This window comes from Arachis duranensis, chromosome 7, assembly GCF_000817695.3.
Source record: "Arachis duranensis cultivar V14167 chromosome 7, aradu.V14167.gnm2.J7QH, whole genome shotgun sequence".
Classification (NCBI taxonomy): Eukaryota; Viridiplantae; Streptophyta; class Magnoliopsida; order Fabales; family Fabaceae; genus Arachis; species Arachis duranensis.
The window spans coordinates 74,301,087-74,316,781 of record NC_029778.3 but is presented as its reverse complement, the minus strand read 5'-3'; the positions used below and the strand labels follow the sequence as shown (position 1 = coordinate 74,316,781).

The 15,695-nt window shown below is 32.1% G+C and overlaps 1 protein-coding gene across 1 annotated transcript; it reads right to left on the bottom strand.

Moving 5' to 3' along the window:
* Positions 1-704: 704 nt before the first annotated feature.
* On the bottom strand, positions 705-11,494 carry LOC107459451 (terpene synthase 10). The gene is made up of 7 exons (XM_052251640.1): positions 11,417-11,494; positions 11,158-11,296; positions 3,317-3,695; positions 2,482-2,700; positions 2,244-2,385; positions 1,578-1,826; positions 705-1,006 (listed from the first exon to the last, which is right to left on the bottom strand). Exons 1-7 carry the CDS (start codon positions 11,492-11,494, stop codon positions 710-712), a joined length of 1,503 nt encoding a protein of 500 aa, XP_052107600.1. The 3' UTR covers positions 705-709.
* Between the last annotated feature and the right edge of the window lie 4,201 nt (positions 11,495-15,695).

Below are 15,695 nucleotides of genomic sequence, written 5' to 3'. Positions count from 1 at the left end.
AACTTTTTCTAGTGAGGTTATTTCCTTTAGTTTTGTAAATATTTATAAAATGGAGTAAGGTTTTTCTGAAAAAAAAAAAAGCAAGGATTTTGACTTTGTGTTGTATAAATGAATCATTAGAATGATTAATTAGATTGAGTCAAGTAATTTATGAATTTCAGTGAATATTAATTTAGTAATAGCAACATACATCTTTATCATAAAGCAGGCATTGCAATAGATACACTAACAATGACAGAACACAAGCCAGAATACAACAGATGATGAAAAAACTAAATGCAAAATACAAAAAGATCATAGATTATAAAGACAGACAAAGCGACAAGACCTTATGAAGCAAGTCTTCAAATCGAATCTTTCTTGCCACCATCCACCATTCATGCATCTAATTTTCATGTGCTTTTATTTGTACCTTTATATCTTGTCTTATTCAAATGTTAAACACACAAAACATTTAACAATAGAAATATTATAAGCATACCTCTCAAACATTTTGCTGTGGATTATTTGAGTTGGTGAAACGTATTGATACATTACTTGCTTTTTTTACATTTGAGTTTTATTTTTACTTATAATTTTTTCACGTTAAAATCAACAACTAATATTTTTCCCTGACAGAAAAATCACCTATAGATTCATGTGAAAATAATTCGCAGGTAAAAATTTGCAAATAATTTACTATATTTTAGTAGTTCATGAACAATAGACATTAACATGTAAGAGGAATTGGTTGAATGATTAACGACAATATACCACTCTTAGCTTCAGAATCTTGAAAAGTATGGTAATCTCCATGATCATACATGGCTAATACCATTTTTGTAAGGCCTAAAATAGTGTCTATGAAATCTTGAGAGAGAGAAGAATGATGAGCTTCTCTGTTTATGTTCTTCCATAGTGTATTTATAATTGATCTAACATGCTTACATGCCTCTGCCTCTGAAGCTCCACTTTTGTTCATGTAGCATTGAATTGATGAAGGAGCATCTCCAGTCTCTTTTTCACGCTAAAGATAATCGATGAAAATACAATTTAATTAATGTGCACTAACATTGTTAAACTATTTTAGATTACTAACAAATTCAATTCAAGGATTTGAATTATCATTCAAGTCAATGGAAAGATGGGCATGAACGTATATTATCGAAGAATGGCGTAAAATATTTTATATTATCAATTATTAATATATTATTTAAGTTAGAAATTTAATTTCAATATATAATTAATTATTATAAAGAAATTTTGTATTATTTAATTATATATTGTCATATTGACAAAGAATAATTATTTTTTTATATACATTATATAAATAATAATTTAAAAGAACATATATAAATGAATGATTGTGTGGTAAAAAATTTTAAATTATTAATGAATTACATTAAACTTCTAAAATAAATCTTAAAAAATTTCAAAACCAAAAATGTTTAACAAGTAAAACAGAAGATAATGTTGTTTCTTTAAGAAATAGTTCTTTTGTTCCAATGAATAATCATCTTTAATAATTAAGGAGAAAAGAAGAAGAGAATATATAAGTTGTCACATGTCAATAGAAGTATATATTTTTGTTTCCGTACCTTATATGTCCCAAGGTCATTAACAAGGCGGCAAAATATTGATGCAAGACGAAATATGTTGGGATATTCTTTTAAGGAATCCAATTGCTCCATTTTTAATACATTTGGAATTGTGAAATAAGCATGAAGGAAAATAACATGTGAGCCTGAAGATCTCCAACCATTCTCCAAGTACTCTTCAAGAGTTGGTATATAACCACTATAGTACCACTTTGCCTCAACAAAATATGCCTTACATAAATCTGCCCACTGAAAAAAAATTAAAAGCGGAAAAAAATTGAAAAAGTGAGTTCAAAATGATATTAAGTAGATTTTAATTAAGAACTTGCAAAATAGAAGACTAGAAGTTATGTATGTCATAATTATTTATTGAGCTTTTTTTTCATTTAATAGATGTTGAATTTCCCTAATCCAACCGTCGAATTAAGAAATTTCGCCATATAAATAAATGGTATAAATTTTAATAAAACTTGAAACTAATTTGCTATTTCATCATAAAACTTTATTTTGATAGAGGATTTGGTTTTAAAATATTGGGTTACAATCCTATTGATAATGTTCAAATTTTATGAAATTATTACATATGCCTAATAATAGTTAAGATAATATAGGCGATTCAGCAATTGGATTAGATAATTACTGTGCAAAAATTAAATAATTACTTACCGATTTTCTAAGAAAAGGAACAATATAAACTTCATTATTTTGTAGGCTTTCGAAAGCTACTTCATTAACAAAGTTATTGAGTGCAAGGAAGCAAATTTTCATGTAGTATGGAAGATTGTCCATACCAAAACTTAGATCCCATCTAGAATTCATGAACGAAAATTTATGAATTAATAAGAATTTTGTATAAGATAAATAAATATCATATAGCAAAAATAATAACAATAATAATGCTTACTTTTCAATAGCTTTGGTAAATAGCTCTAAATCTTCTAAAGTGCCAAAGGTCTCATACATATCATCTATTGTATTTATGAAGCAATTGACCTTTGTTATAGCTCTTCTAAAAAAACCAAATTCTGGATTAAAATTTATTCCCACGGTCCAAAAGAAGTTTTCCATCAACCTATCTCTTGCAAAACTTAACTTCTCTGCTAAGTAGGTTTTTTTCCACCACCTAATTAAGATACAATAAAAAATAATTAGGGTTAGTACACAATATCATATACCAATTGTTAAACTAATTTCAAATAATGATCATAATTTATACTTGAGAAATAATAAAATTAAGAAAAAATGATAAATCGATCTCTGACTTTTCAGTTTGTAGATATTTAAGTCCCTAAGGAATTAAAAAAATATTTAAGTCCCTGACTTCTTCAAAATCTAGACATATCAATCCCTAAGTTTAATTTTTCCAATTTTAAAAACTTTCTCACTGTCTGTGTGCATCCGTATCAACCAGGTCAATACAATGGGAATCACGTTTGATTTTTCTGTTAAGCCTGACAGACCCAAATGAACATAAGATCTAGAGATCAATGTCTAGATTTTAAAAAGGTCAGCGACTTAAATATATTTTTAAATCTTCGTAAATTTAAATGTCTACGAATCAAAAGGTCAAGGATCTATTTGTCTCTTTTTTAATTAAGAGAAAATGACAAATTGATCCCTAACTTTTAAAATTTTATATATGATAACAAATAATAACTATTTTAAAAAAATATAATAATAGAAATATAAATAAAATAGTATTCATGTGTTTTTCTAAATTCATGATATCTTGTTATTACATTGACATATCCTTCAACTCTTCTTGGTGAATGCTTTGAACAATGTTGAAATCTAATTTAGCAAACTGAAGAAATGTAGGATTCAAATTGTGACTTTTTTCATATGTGTTGATGAACCAATGGGCCTCCCATCTTGTCACCCTCCAATGTAATGGATACTCCAATGAATGATTGATTAAGAGGGATATATAGCTACCATCATTTCTTTTTACATATTCTTTGAGAATCTTTGAACTATATTTTTTTGCATCATCTAATATAGTTTCTTCTTCTACTAAATGAAATGAGGCTTCATATAGTGATAAAATTCCATCGATGCTAATTGAAGATTGATGTTCGTTGAAATTGTTTGTTTCTTTGAGATAGAAATCAAACACATCTACAACAATTAAAAGAAAAAGTAATTTAATTAAGGTTAATACTTATATAGTTACATACTTGCTTTTAAATATCTTTTGTATGTACCGTCGTAATTGGATTTCATAAAGTTAAAACTAAAAGAAAATTATATATAGCCGATGTAAAGCAACACCTATAAGCCATAATTTTGTGGACCACAAATTAACACTGGTACTATTTATTATAAAAATATTATGTATATATTAAAAATTAATTACTAAATTAATTATTTTATATTTGTATATAAATATATGTATTATTTAATTTATTTTTAATATATTTTATATAGATGAGTCATTTGATATTTTTTTTCCGCATAAGCTTGTACAACTATGTATGCTATTGCAAAGAGCTTGCTATATATACACTTATTCTTTTACCTGTTTTACTAATAAATTAACTTTTCTTTAACGAGTTAATAGTTAAAATCGTTCCTAAAAGATATTTTGATTTTCATTTTCGTCTTCAAAAGAGAAAATTAATCGAATTCGTCCCCCAAAGATATCCTACTTGATCACGTTCGTTTTTCTGTCATTTCTTTCACTGAGTTGGCAAACGTCTACTGACGTGTATCGTTAACTGCCAATATGGCAGACAATCAAAACGACGCAGTTTTGGTACAAGGCTCTCCTAACCTTGAAACGTGGCCGTTTAGTCTTCAGAAGAGAGATTCAAACGTACTTCAGAATTATCTTTCTATAAGCAATTTTAATTTCTTGATCAGAAGAGTCCCTTGACACAAACAACACCTCATATGGGTCACGTCGATTTATTGGGGTAGACGGTCCTTCCAATTTCGGACCCATCTCCATTAACCAGCCAGTCACTCCCTTTCTCTCTACCCTCTTCAAACATAGAGTTAAACCCAAAAATGAAAAAAAAAACACCTTTTAACTTTCGAATACTATTGTGGCATGTTATTCATCGACCCAAGTGAGAGAATTTAAAATCCAAAGATAGATGAAGGGGAGCTTCGAGAGAAAGCAAGGAATTCAAAAAGTCATTGGATCGAGCATGGTTGATGGTTTCCTTTAAATAGGGAAAAAGTGGAGATTTTGCGAGATGGGAATTTGGGGATCTAATGGAAGGTGCGTGAAGGCGAGGTCAATTTGAAATGAAATTGGAAATGGAAAAGAAAAGGGTTGGATAAGGTTTGAATTTTCACGAAAGAAAAAAAAGGAGATGATGATGGGGTAAGGCTTTGCAACATTTGAATCTCTCTTCTGAAGACTAAACGGTGATGTTTCAAGGTTAGGAGAGCTTTATACCAAAATTGCGTCGTTTTGATTGTCTGCCATGTTGGCAGTTAATAATATACGTTAGCAGATTTTTGCCAACTTAACAAAGGAGATGACGAAAGGACGAACGTGATCGGGTAGAGTTTTTGGGGGACAAATTCGATTAATTTTATCTTTTGAAGACGAAAATGAAAATTGGATATCTTTCAGGATTTTGACTATTAACTCTTTCTTTAACTAATAATTACTCAATAAAGTAATAAATGAGAAGAATAAGAGAAAAAAAATTTAAAAGAAAAAATATTGTTAATTATTCTCCGAAAACAATTCATTTCTAATCTCTAGATCTTTTGTTACCATTTATATTTAAAGATTTATGCATGCCCTTTTTATTTAGAAATATTAAAAATTTTGAGGAAAAATGTGGTAGTTTAAAAGGGAAATGTGACAACTTTTGAAAAAATTGATAACTATACAGAGAAATGTGAGGAAGATATTATGAAAAAATATATAAAAAATACAGGGTAAACTATTACTTATATTCCAAATGTTATTAGGAGTATATAGTAATCTTGTCTCAAACTATTTTTTATTCTATTGTGTCCCAAACGTTTTATTTGAATCACTCAATATTAGCCCATCATTAACATAATTAAAAACTCCTAATAAAGTGTGACATATATAATAAATGTTTCATGTAAGAAACTCCTATAAATTTCATGTAAGAAACTCGTACATATTACCATTTGTTAACAAGAGTTGAACTTTATATATTTTAGTAAAAAATCTTTGATGCCATGTAAAATGACTTAGAAAGTGAAAATTGCAATGTTTACCACATGTAAAACAATTACATATACTTATTATATTTAATATTACACAATTATTTTAATAATATTTAAAAAATATAAAATAAAATAAATAATAACTAAAAAATATAAAAAGAGATAACCTTAACATGTTTTAGACTCATTTCTAATTTGTTATTGTCTCCATGACTTTTTATTATAACGGATATGTTTGGTAACAAAAAAAATCTGCCAAAAACAGTCATAACTTACTTTATTTAATATTTATTAATTATTGCGACAATTAATAAATGTTAAATAAGATAAATTTTGACTAATTTTTTTTGTCTCCTTAGCATTATTCTATTATAAATAATAGTTGATGAGCGGTCACATGTCTATTATCCCCTATCCAACAATAGTTTTGTACTTTCGTGGATCACAAATTAACGCTTGTACTGACTACTTGCCATGCTTTTTTGTCTCGGTGCATAAGTACAAGTGTACAACTATACATGCCATCACTATATATTATTGCAAAGAACTTGCTATATATTATTCACTTATTTTATTATATGTTTTATTATTTTGTCTTTTCACCATGAATTCTCACCCCCTTGATTATGAATGTAGTTCAAATTATGTTGTAGGAAATAGAGATTATAATGAAAACATGCATCAAGGATGAAACAACCAAAGGTAGGAGGAGTCTCAAGGATTTGATCAACTGGAACCGCATCGTTTGGACCTGTGTAGCTAAAGTTATAGCCGTTTGAGTGCAAAGAGGTCAGGCTGGACAGCTTAGCAATTCCTCCAACTTCTTATATTCCTTCCACTTTTGCATGCTTTCTTTCCATCCTCTAAGACATTCCTGCCTTGTAATCTCTGAAATCACTTAACACACATATCAAGGCATCTAATGGTAATAAGAGAGGTTTAAATATAGGAAACTTAAGGCCAAAGAAGCGTGTTTTCAATCAAAGCACATAATTAGGAAGGCAAATGTAAAATCATACAAATAGTATGAATAAGTGGGTGAAGAGTTGATAAAAATCACTCAATTGAGCACAAGATAAACCATAAAATAGTAGTTTATCAAGTTTGTTAATTTTGGAAGAAAAAATTTTAATTTTAATTGTAAAAAATATCGGATAACATATTTTGATTTGTTAAATTACTAATATAAAATATAAATTATATATAGAGTAAAAATGGTAGAGAAAAGTAGAAAAATGGAGAGAGATAGATGAGAGAATTTAGGAAGTGAGTTTATTAATTTTGAAAAAAAAAGATTTCTCTCAATTTTAATAAAAGTGTGTCATGTGACACATTTGATTATTAAATTAGATAGTAATATATGATACATAATATAGGTATATTTTAATTTCAATTTTAATATTTTAATTTTAATTTTAATTTTAATTTTAATTTTAATTTAATTAAAGAATGTTATGTTACACATTTTGATTGTCAAATTAGTAATTAGTTATTGATCAAATGATATATAAAATAGATAGAGTAGTTGAAGGAATGAGAGAAATAGAAAAAGGAAGAGGGAGGATTGGATAACTCTTTAGTCTTTAATTTTGGAGGAAAAGATTAGATTTCAATTACAATGAAAGAGTGACATGTGACACATTTTAGTTGTAAAATTAGTAAGGAAGAGGGAAGAATTCTTTAATTTTGGAGGGAAAGATTTAATTTCAATTGCAATGAGAGAGTGACTGATAAACTACTATTTTACATTTTATTTTGTATTGAATTGAGTGGATTTTATCAACTATTCTCACACTTATCCATATAAATTGCATGTTCTTAAGTTTCCTTCCTAATTTTATAATATGATTGAAAACATGCTTCTTTGGCTTTAAATTTGCTAATTTAAATCATCTCTTATTACCATTCAATGTCATGATATGTTTGTTAAGTGTTTTCAGGATTTATAGGGTAGGAATGGCTTAGAGAATGGAAAAGAAGCATTTAAAAGTGGAAGAAACACAAGAAATTAAGGATTTCAGAATCTGGTAACGACGTGCACGCATGGATGACGCAAACGCGTGACTGGTGCAGTAGACAAATGACGCACACGCGTAGTTGACGCCTATGCGTGGCCAGTGAAAAGTCTAGCGACGCGTACGCGTGACGAACGCCATGTGCTGCAATTAATAGAATTCACTGGGGGCGATTTCGGGCTGCTTTTGGCCTAGTTTCAAGCCCGAAAATGAAGATTAGAGGCTGCAGAGTGGGACGAATGGGGAGACTTTTTTCATTCATTCACACTTTAGGTTTAGATGTCGAATTATAGAGAGAGAGGCTCTCTCATCTCTCTAAGTTTTAGGGTTTCTTTTAGTCTTATTTCTTCTCCAATTCAAATTTCCATCTTGCTTTAATTTAGTTCCTCTTCTACCTTTTATTATTCTAGCATCATATTTTATCTTCTCTTGTTCATCTCTTTATTTTTCTAATTTAGTTTATGAACTCTTCTTGTTAGATTCAATTTTCTTTTAATGCAATTTGAGGTATTTCATGTTTATTGCTTCTTTCTTTAATTGTTGGTTATTGATTCTTGCATTTGGTAGTTTAGATTTAATAATTCGTGTTAATTTTCTATGTTTTTATTTGGTGCCTTCCAAGTTGATGAGTTTGGAAAACTCTAATTTAAATTGATGATGATAGAACATTATTAACATAATTAATTACAAAATTATTAATTTGATTTTAGATCATATGTGTTAAACTAAATAATTTTGCTATGCAGATTGTGCTTGTTGGGCCAAAAATAAAAAAGAAAAGATCCTAAACCCAATGTGAAATCAAAATTTCAGCCATGTGCAAAATTATTATATGAATGTGTGGCTGAATCATTGTTTTGTTTATTGGGCCAGATTCTTATCATTACTATTAGCCCAAATTATTTTTTTTGCTAGCTTGCTTGGTCCGAAAATAAGAAAGAGAGAAAGCAAGAAATGCTTTCAACGGATCCCATTTTCATCATGTGGTGGATTTCAAAAATCTCTTTGCTTGAGTTAATTACCTTGGAAACATGAAAGAGAAAATGTCAAAGTGATTTGATGGCATTTAGAGTAGCTTACACGCTACTACACAAGAAGCATGGGGAGTTGATCTTAATTAACTTATAACACTCATTACTCTCATGCTTTGCTTTTTCTTTCTTCTCTCTCTACTCTTTCTTCTCTTTCGATCACTTCAACAGAGAAAGCATGGAAGCTAAAGCTAGCTACCGAAAAGAAGAAGAAGCAAGCAATAAGACCATTGTAATGATGGCAAGAAAAAGAAAACAAAAAGTATGTTGTGGCTGAGATCTTCACCAAGAAAGGTAAGATTTGGTGAAGTAAGCTCAAGCTCTCCATACCAAAAATGAAAGAAGAAGATTTCGATCAGAGGAAGAAGATCCTTAAGGGATGGCTTGTCTCAGCTTTTGATCAACCACCACAAGAGATAGCTACAGAAGCTACGTGATGGAGGATGCAGAAGTTAGAGCAGATGAAGCTGTCATCATCAAGAAGCATCAAGGGCTAGGGATCCTTCTTGGAGTGCAAGTCAAGATGGATGGCTCGGATGGGTGAAGCTTGGTGTAAAAGGAAGACACAGAGGTAATTGCATGTTGGATTTTACATTTAGTTTCCTCTCCTCTCACTCTGGCCGAACTGGTTTGCATGAAGAAGAAGAAGTTGACTCGGTTCAAGAACTTCAATCTTAGAGGCTTCCCCTTCTATAAATAAGGGAGAACAGCCAGGGTTTGAAGTAAGAAAAAGAGTGAAAGCACAGTGTTCACATAGCTACCTAAGCTAACAGAAGTTCTTCTCCTTCAATGTTCTTCATTTTGTATTTTTTCTGTTTAATTTTGTCTATCTTGAGCCTCATGGAAAAAGGCAAACAGTGAGGTTTGTAAGAAAAAGCCATAGAGCGGAAAAAGGTAGAGAGTGCAAAATTAATAGAAAAAGCCATAGATGTCCTTAGAGGTCCTTTATACATCTGTGTTGTGTTTCATGATTCTGTGGAAATTCCCTTGCAAGTCGGGTTAACACTTTGCAGTTGAAAGTTTGGCAGTGACCAAGTCAAGTTCAGTTTTGGGATTAGATTCTGGACTTGTCCCAGATAGGAATGGTAGTTCCTAGGGAGAATTGGTGTATATAATCAAAGATGATTATAGTGAAATTCCATCATTTTTGTGATGGAGACTGGATGTAGGATGCATTGCACTTTGCAGCTGAACCAGGATATATCTTTGTGTAATTTTCTCTCTCTTCTACTCCATTTCTGATTCTGCTGCATAGGAGACAAAACTGAAAAATATCTCCTGGCTGGTCATGAGACAAAACGGAAAAATCTCGTGGATAGGCACGAGACAAAAATAAAAATATCTCCTCAAGTGCTCTGAAGGATAGCAAGAGTTACTAAGCAAAAAATGGGCTAAGATTCAACCCCCTTCTCTTAACCATTGATAAACCATCACAAGTGTTTGGTAAAATGCTTGGTTGGATTTTAAATTAGATTGTTATGTTCTTAACTTGGATTAATCAATTAGAGACTCTTGAGTTATCAAAATTCTTTTGTTGATTGGTAATTAAAGATTGTCGGTTAGCTTGAACTTCACTAAATCTAGCCTCTCCCTATGAGTTGACTAGGACTTGTGAACTCAAGTTGATTGTATGCACTTTACTTTCCTTCATGGGTTAGAGGTTAACTAAGTGAAGGCAATTTACATTTACCATCACAATTGACGACGATAACGAGGATAAGACTTCTAATTCTCTTTCCTTGCTAAGAGCTTTCTTAGTTGTTACTTTATTTTCTTGCTATTTTACTTTCTTGTATCTTAGTTCAAAAAACCCCAAAAATGTTTTTCCATAACCAATTATAAGTACACTTCCCTACAATTTCTTGAGAGACGACCCGAGGTTTAAATACTTCGGTTAATTTTATTGGGTTTGCTTAAGTGACAAACAATCTAAATGTTGATTGAGGTTTAATTGTCGGTTTAGAACTATACTTGCAACGCGATATTTTTGTGAAAATCTTTACCGACATTTTTCCTCCGTCAAGTTTTTGGCGGTGTTGCCAGGAAATTACAAATGTGTGCCTTATTATTGGTTATTGTATATATTGTGAATATGTTTGCCTTTGCTTCTTTGTTAGTTGTTGCTAGTTTTAACAGTATATTTTCATTATCTCTCATTAACTTTTGATTTTATTTTGTCTTTTCACCATGAATTCTCACTCCCTTGGCTATGAATGTAGTTCAAACTATGTTGTAGGAAATGGAGATTATAATGAAAACATGCATCAAGGATGGAACAACCAAAGGTGGGAGGAGTCTCAAGGATTTGATCAACCCTCTTGGCAACAATCCCCTCCAACATACTATGAGCAAGAGCCATCTCAAGATACATACCAAGACAATGGTTATGGTCATGGTGAACCTTCTTTTGATTATTAACAACCACCACCATATGCCCATGAAATCCAATTTCAACATAGTTTTGAACCACCATACTCGCAAGCTCCTTACCACCATTCACCTCCATATGACCCTAATTCATACCCACTATACCAACAATGATATGAGCCATATGAACCATATATGGAACCACCACAATTTCAACACCAATACTTCCAAGAACCACCACCTCCATACTATTACCAAGATGAACCACCTCCCATGTATGAAAACTTTCAACCACAAGCTGAATTCCCCTTTTCACCTCAACCCTCCATGGAAGAATGTCCATATCTATCAATCCAAGATCAATTTCACCCTACCTATATTAACCAAGTGGAACAAGAGCCAATGGATCGTCTTAAGGAAGTAATGGATCGGCTTCAAGCAACCATCTGTCAAAAGTTAGACTCATGGGATTCATGCCACAAGCAAAGCATTTTCACGGATGAATGTGAAAAATCAACTGGAGAGAGGAGCATGAAGGAGGTTTTAGAATCTCAACATGAGAACAAGAAAATAGAGTGTGTTTTGCAATAAGTGGAAAGGGTGGAGATTGTTGAAGAAGAAGAAGTGGTTGAAGACCTAGGTGAAGTTGAGCAAGAGGTGGATTCTAAGCTTGAGAACACTTCCACATCAAGTAATGTTGTTGATGATTTTGTGGACATTGTGGAACCTTCTTCCATTGAGCTTGAAGGTGATGTTGAGGAGGGTGCACAACCTCCAATCCATATGGTGAACGAAGAATTGGAAGAAGTTGAGCAAGCAACAAATCTTCCCCTTGATGATGATTTCACACCAACGCATAATCCTCTTGAGTTTGAGGATCATTCTCCCATTAAAATTTCGGTTGATGTTGAGATAGGTTCTAAATTACCTCTAAGTTGTGATATGAAGAATGGAGAAGAATTATAAGTGGATGTGAAATTGATGTTGAAGTGGACTTCGCACAACCTCCAAAATTTAATGTGATTGATGATGAAGAAGATTTAAAGGTGGTTAATGGAGAAAAGCTACAAAGTATTGAAGTGGACTTCACACAACCTCCAAAATTTGATTTTATTGATGATGAGGAAGAGTTGGAAGAAGTTGACAAACAAGTGGAAGTTGAAGAAAGTTGTCAAAAGGTAGAAGTCATCAAGGAGGAGTCAAAAGGAGTGGAGCTTACATTGTCAAGGCCATTGGATATCTTCCATGCTAAATCACCATCAAAATTACAAATTGAGTGGGTAATAATCTCATCCTTTAATTTTTTTGGCCCATATCAATATGCTTTGTTAAAAACGGATAGTCAACTTAGAGCTATTTGTGGGTTAGAAAGTAGAGAAAAGTTGGATGTTGGTTGGCAACAAGAATCAAGGTGCATAGTGGATGGAAGCTCAAAGTTTTGGATTCATAGGTGGAGTGAAGCTCAAGTTAATGGAATTAGGATGAGGATTAGGAGTTCTAAGGAGAATTCAAGAAGTTTATCACCCAATTGGAAGCATGACCATCAAGAAGAAAGGGTGTTAACAAACAAAGCATGGGATCCCGGAATACACATCAACAATCATAAGCCTTGGGGTCTTACTACTTGCTTGAGGCTTCTTGGAAGAGTGGTGTACATAATTTGAGATCTCGGAGGCTATTGGAAATGCAAAAACTGGTGGGGATTTATGGAACAATTCAAGTATAAGCCACCCTAGCAAGGGCATCCCCAATTGTCCAATTTAAAGACAATAAATAAAAGTGGTAGGTGGGAGACACCCCACCAAGGTAACATCTTTCCATTCTCTTGTAGATATAATCAATGAATGAATTGAGTTGCCATTATTAGGTACTTTCTTGATTTTATATTACTCTTGCATATATTGCTTTTGTTGTTAGTTTGTTTGGTTAGACTTATGCCTTAAATTGTAAGTTAGTAGTTTTGAATTACATCTTGTTTGGCATTGCATTATTTGTTTGAATTACTTAGTTGTATGTTTGCATAATTTTTATAAGTTAGGGAGGCTGTCACGCGTACGCGTGATCTATGCGTATGCGTCGATGCCTCAATTCTGATGATGCGGAAACCGTGCAGAAATGGCGTGACAATACGGCCTGGACAGTAAGTTGTGCCAGGACTGTGCTGGTGGGATGCTAGGCATACAACCCTTCCCACGCGTACGCGTGACTGACGCGTACACATCGCTTTCCGAATTCAAATAAAGGGCGCACTGCCCTGTTTCTCCTCTCTACTTCTTCTTTCTGTATCCTGCTTCTTCTTCCTTTCTTACTTTCTTCTTCTCCCTCTTTTCAAAATTTCACTTCCCATTTTTATCATCTTTCTTTTCTTTTGTTTATTGCATTTGCATACTTTCATTCATTGCATTTTAACTTTGTTGTTTGTTCTTATTGTCTTTTCTAAGTTTGTTATTTTAACATTGGTGTTGACTTTTCCCATTCAACTGTTGAGAATTTCTTGGATCATTTTGGTTCTTCGTGACTTGTTTGGTATTGTTCAGTGATGAAATTTTTAAGTCAATGCTTAATCTTTGATGACTCTTGCATCCTTTGTGCATTGATATAAACTTGCATGTCTTTCATGACTCACTCTTTTCTATTTGAACTTGATGCTTCCGAGTGTTCTCTTCATGCCATTTACTTACTTTTTGACTTTACTCACGCATCAAGTGTTAGTTGATATGCCTTTTGCTTATATTGCTTTCTCACTTACATGTTGTAGCTACCATGTAGTTGGGAACCCCACTCTTATTCGGCATTAGTCCCCACTCCCCACCTATATTCTAGTTGTTTTAATATTTTTGCTTGTGGGCTTATTCTACTTTCTTTTTCTCTCCTTTCAGGCCGACCACCTAAAAATGGCTTCTAAACAAGTCCCTCCACACAATCCTTTGAAGAAGCTCATCAATTGTAGTAACCCACCCTAATCCACTTTATCATCTTTGGATGCACCGATTAAGTGTGGGGAGGTTGAGGATCGACTTCAGTGGGTAACTACTTCCTTTTCCAATACCAATTCTTAATCTTCTTTGTTATTTTGTTGTTGCATTGCATGATAAATTATATGATAGTTAGAGTTTGTACATATTCTACCCATTTTTATGTTAGGACTACTTGGTTAGAGTGATGATTTCTTTTCCAAGAAACTGTTTTAGGGCATTTCACTAATTTGAATTAAAAAAATTTTCTTGAACTTTCTTGAAGAAATTAATTTTGGAACATAGGTTTAGAGCTAGAACACACAAGCCTAGTGAGGTTTTGAGCCTAATTGATTGGTTACACTTTATCAACCAATATTTTGTTTTGGTGTGTGTTGTTCTCTCTAAGATTGTGATCTTTGTCTTGCTTGATTCTATATGTCCATTGTTCAATGTATGCAAACCAATGTTGAGCCTATTTGACCCCTTTTATTCTATATTTTAGCACATCACTAACTCTAAACGGAAAACAATGAATGTCCTTAATTTGAATCTTTGGTTAGCTTAGACTAGTGAGAGTGTTCATAATTTAAGTGTGGGAAAATTGGGTTTGAAAACATTTGGTTCACAATATATATACATAAAAAAAAGAAAAAGATAAAAAGAAAACAATAAAAAGGGGACAAAATGCCCCAAAGTAAGTGGTGATGTCAATGCATATGTATTGTGTTCAAAATTAGGATGCATGAATATGTAGAAAAGATAGTCGATGGGTAGTTAGGTTTTGTATTTTGATTACATGGATTGTTTTAGGTTAGGTGGAAAGTTTAGGTTAATCAAGGATTCAAATTTTAGTCCACTTGGCCAAATAGAATCCTACCTTGACCCTAACGTCATTACAACCCATGAAAAGACCTCTTGATATGTGTATTCATGCATTGAGTATATGTTGATTGGTAGAAGAAAAGCAAGCATTGGAAAGCAAGATTAGTAGAGAATAGAGAAAATCGACCCTCAAACACCAGAGAGATTAGAGTGTAAACACTTCCAGGGAGGGTTCGATGCTCAATTCCTTGTTCCCTGCTTTCACAAGCTTTCTTCTTGCAAGTCTATTTGAACTTCATTCTTGAGATTTGAATTAGTGGAATTCATGAATCATCATACTATCTTAGCCCTACTTGTTCATATATGTTCTTGGAGATTGATTTACTTTTAACCAAGTAGGTAGAAGCATTTAGCATGTAGTTGCATTCATATAGATAGGTTGCATTTAACAAATCCTACCATTCCTCTTCACCCCTTTATTGCTTTTCTTGAGCTTAGCATGAGAAAATATTTAAGTGTAAGGATATTGATAAACCACTATTTTACGGTTAATTTTGGATTGAATTGAGTGGATTTTGTCAACTATTTCCACACTTATTCATATAAATTTCATGGTTTTGTGAATCCTTCCTAATTTGTACTTAAGAATGAAAACATGTTTCATAGGCCTTAAAATTGCCAATTTTTAATCCTCTCTTATTATCATTTGATGCCATGATATGTTTTTTAAGTGTTTTCAGGGTTATATGACAAGAATGGCTTAGA

What these genes read in the sequence shown, in the direction of transcription:
- LOC107459451 (XM_052251640.1), bottom strand. Translation starts at nt 11,494, where the DNA reads ATGGACATTCTTCCATGGAGGGTTGAGGTGAAAAGGGGAATTCAGCTT. An exon ending in TTTACCAAAGCTATTGAAAA is followed by an intron (nt 2,386 to 2,481) that starts GTAAGCATTATT and finishes CATGAATTCTAG; the next exon opens with ATGGGATCTAAGTTTTGGTA. An exon ending in TTCCTTTTCTTAGAAAATCG is followed by an intron (nt 1,827 to 2,243) that starts GTAAGTAATTAT and finishes ATTTTTTTTCAG; the next exon opens with TGGGCAGATTTATGTAAGGC.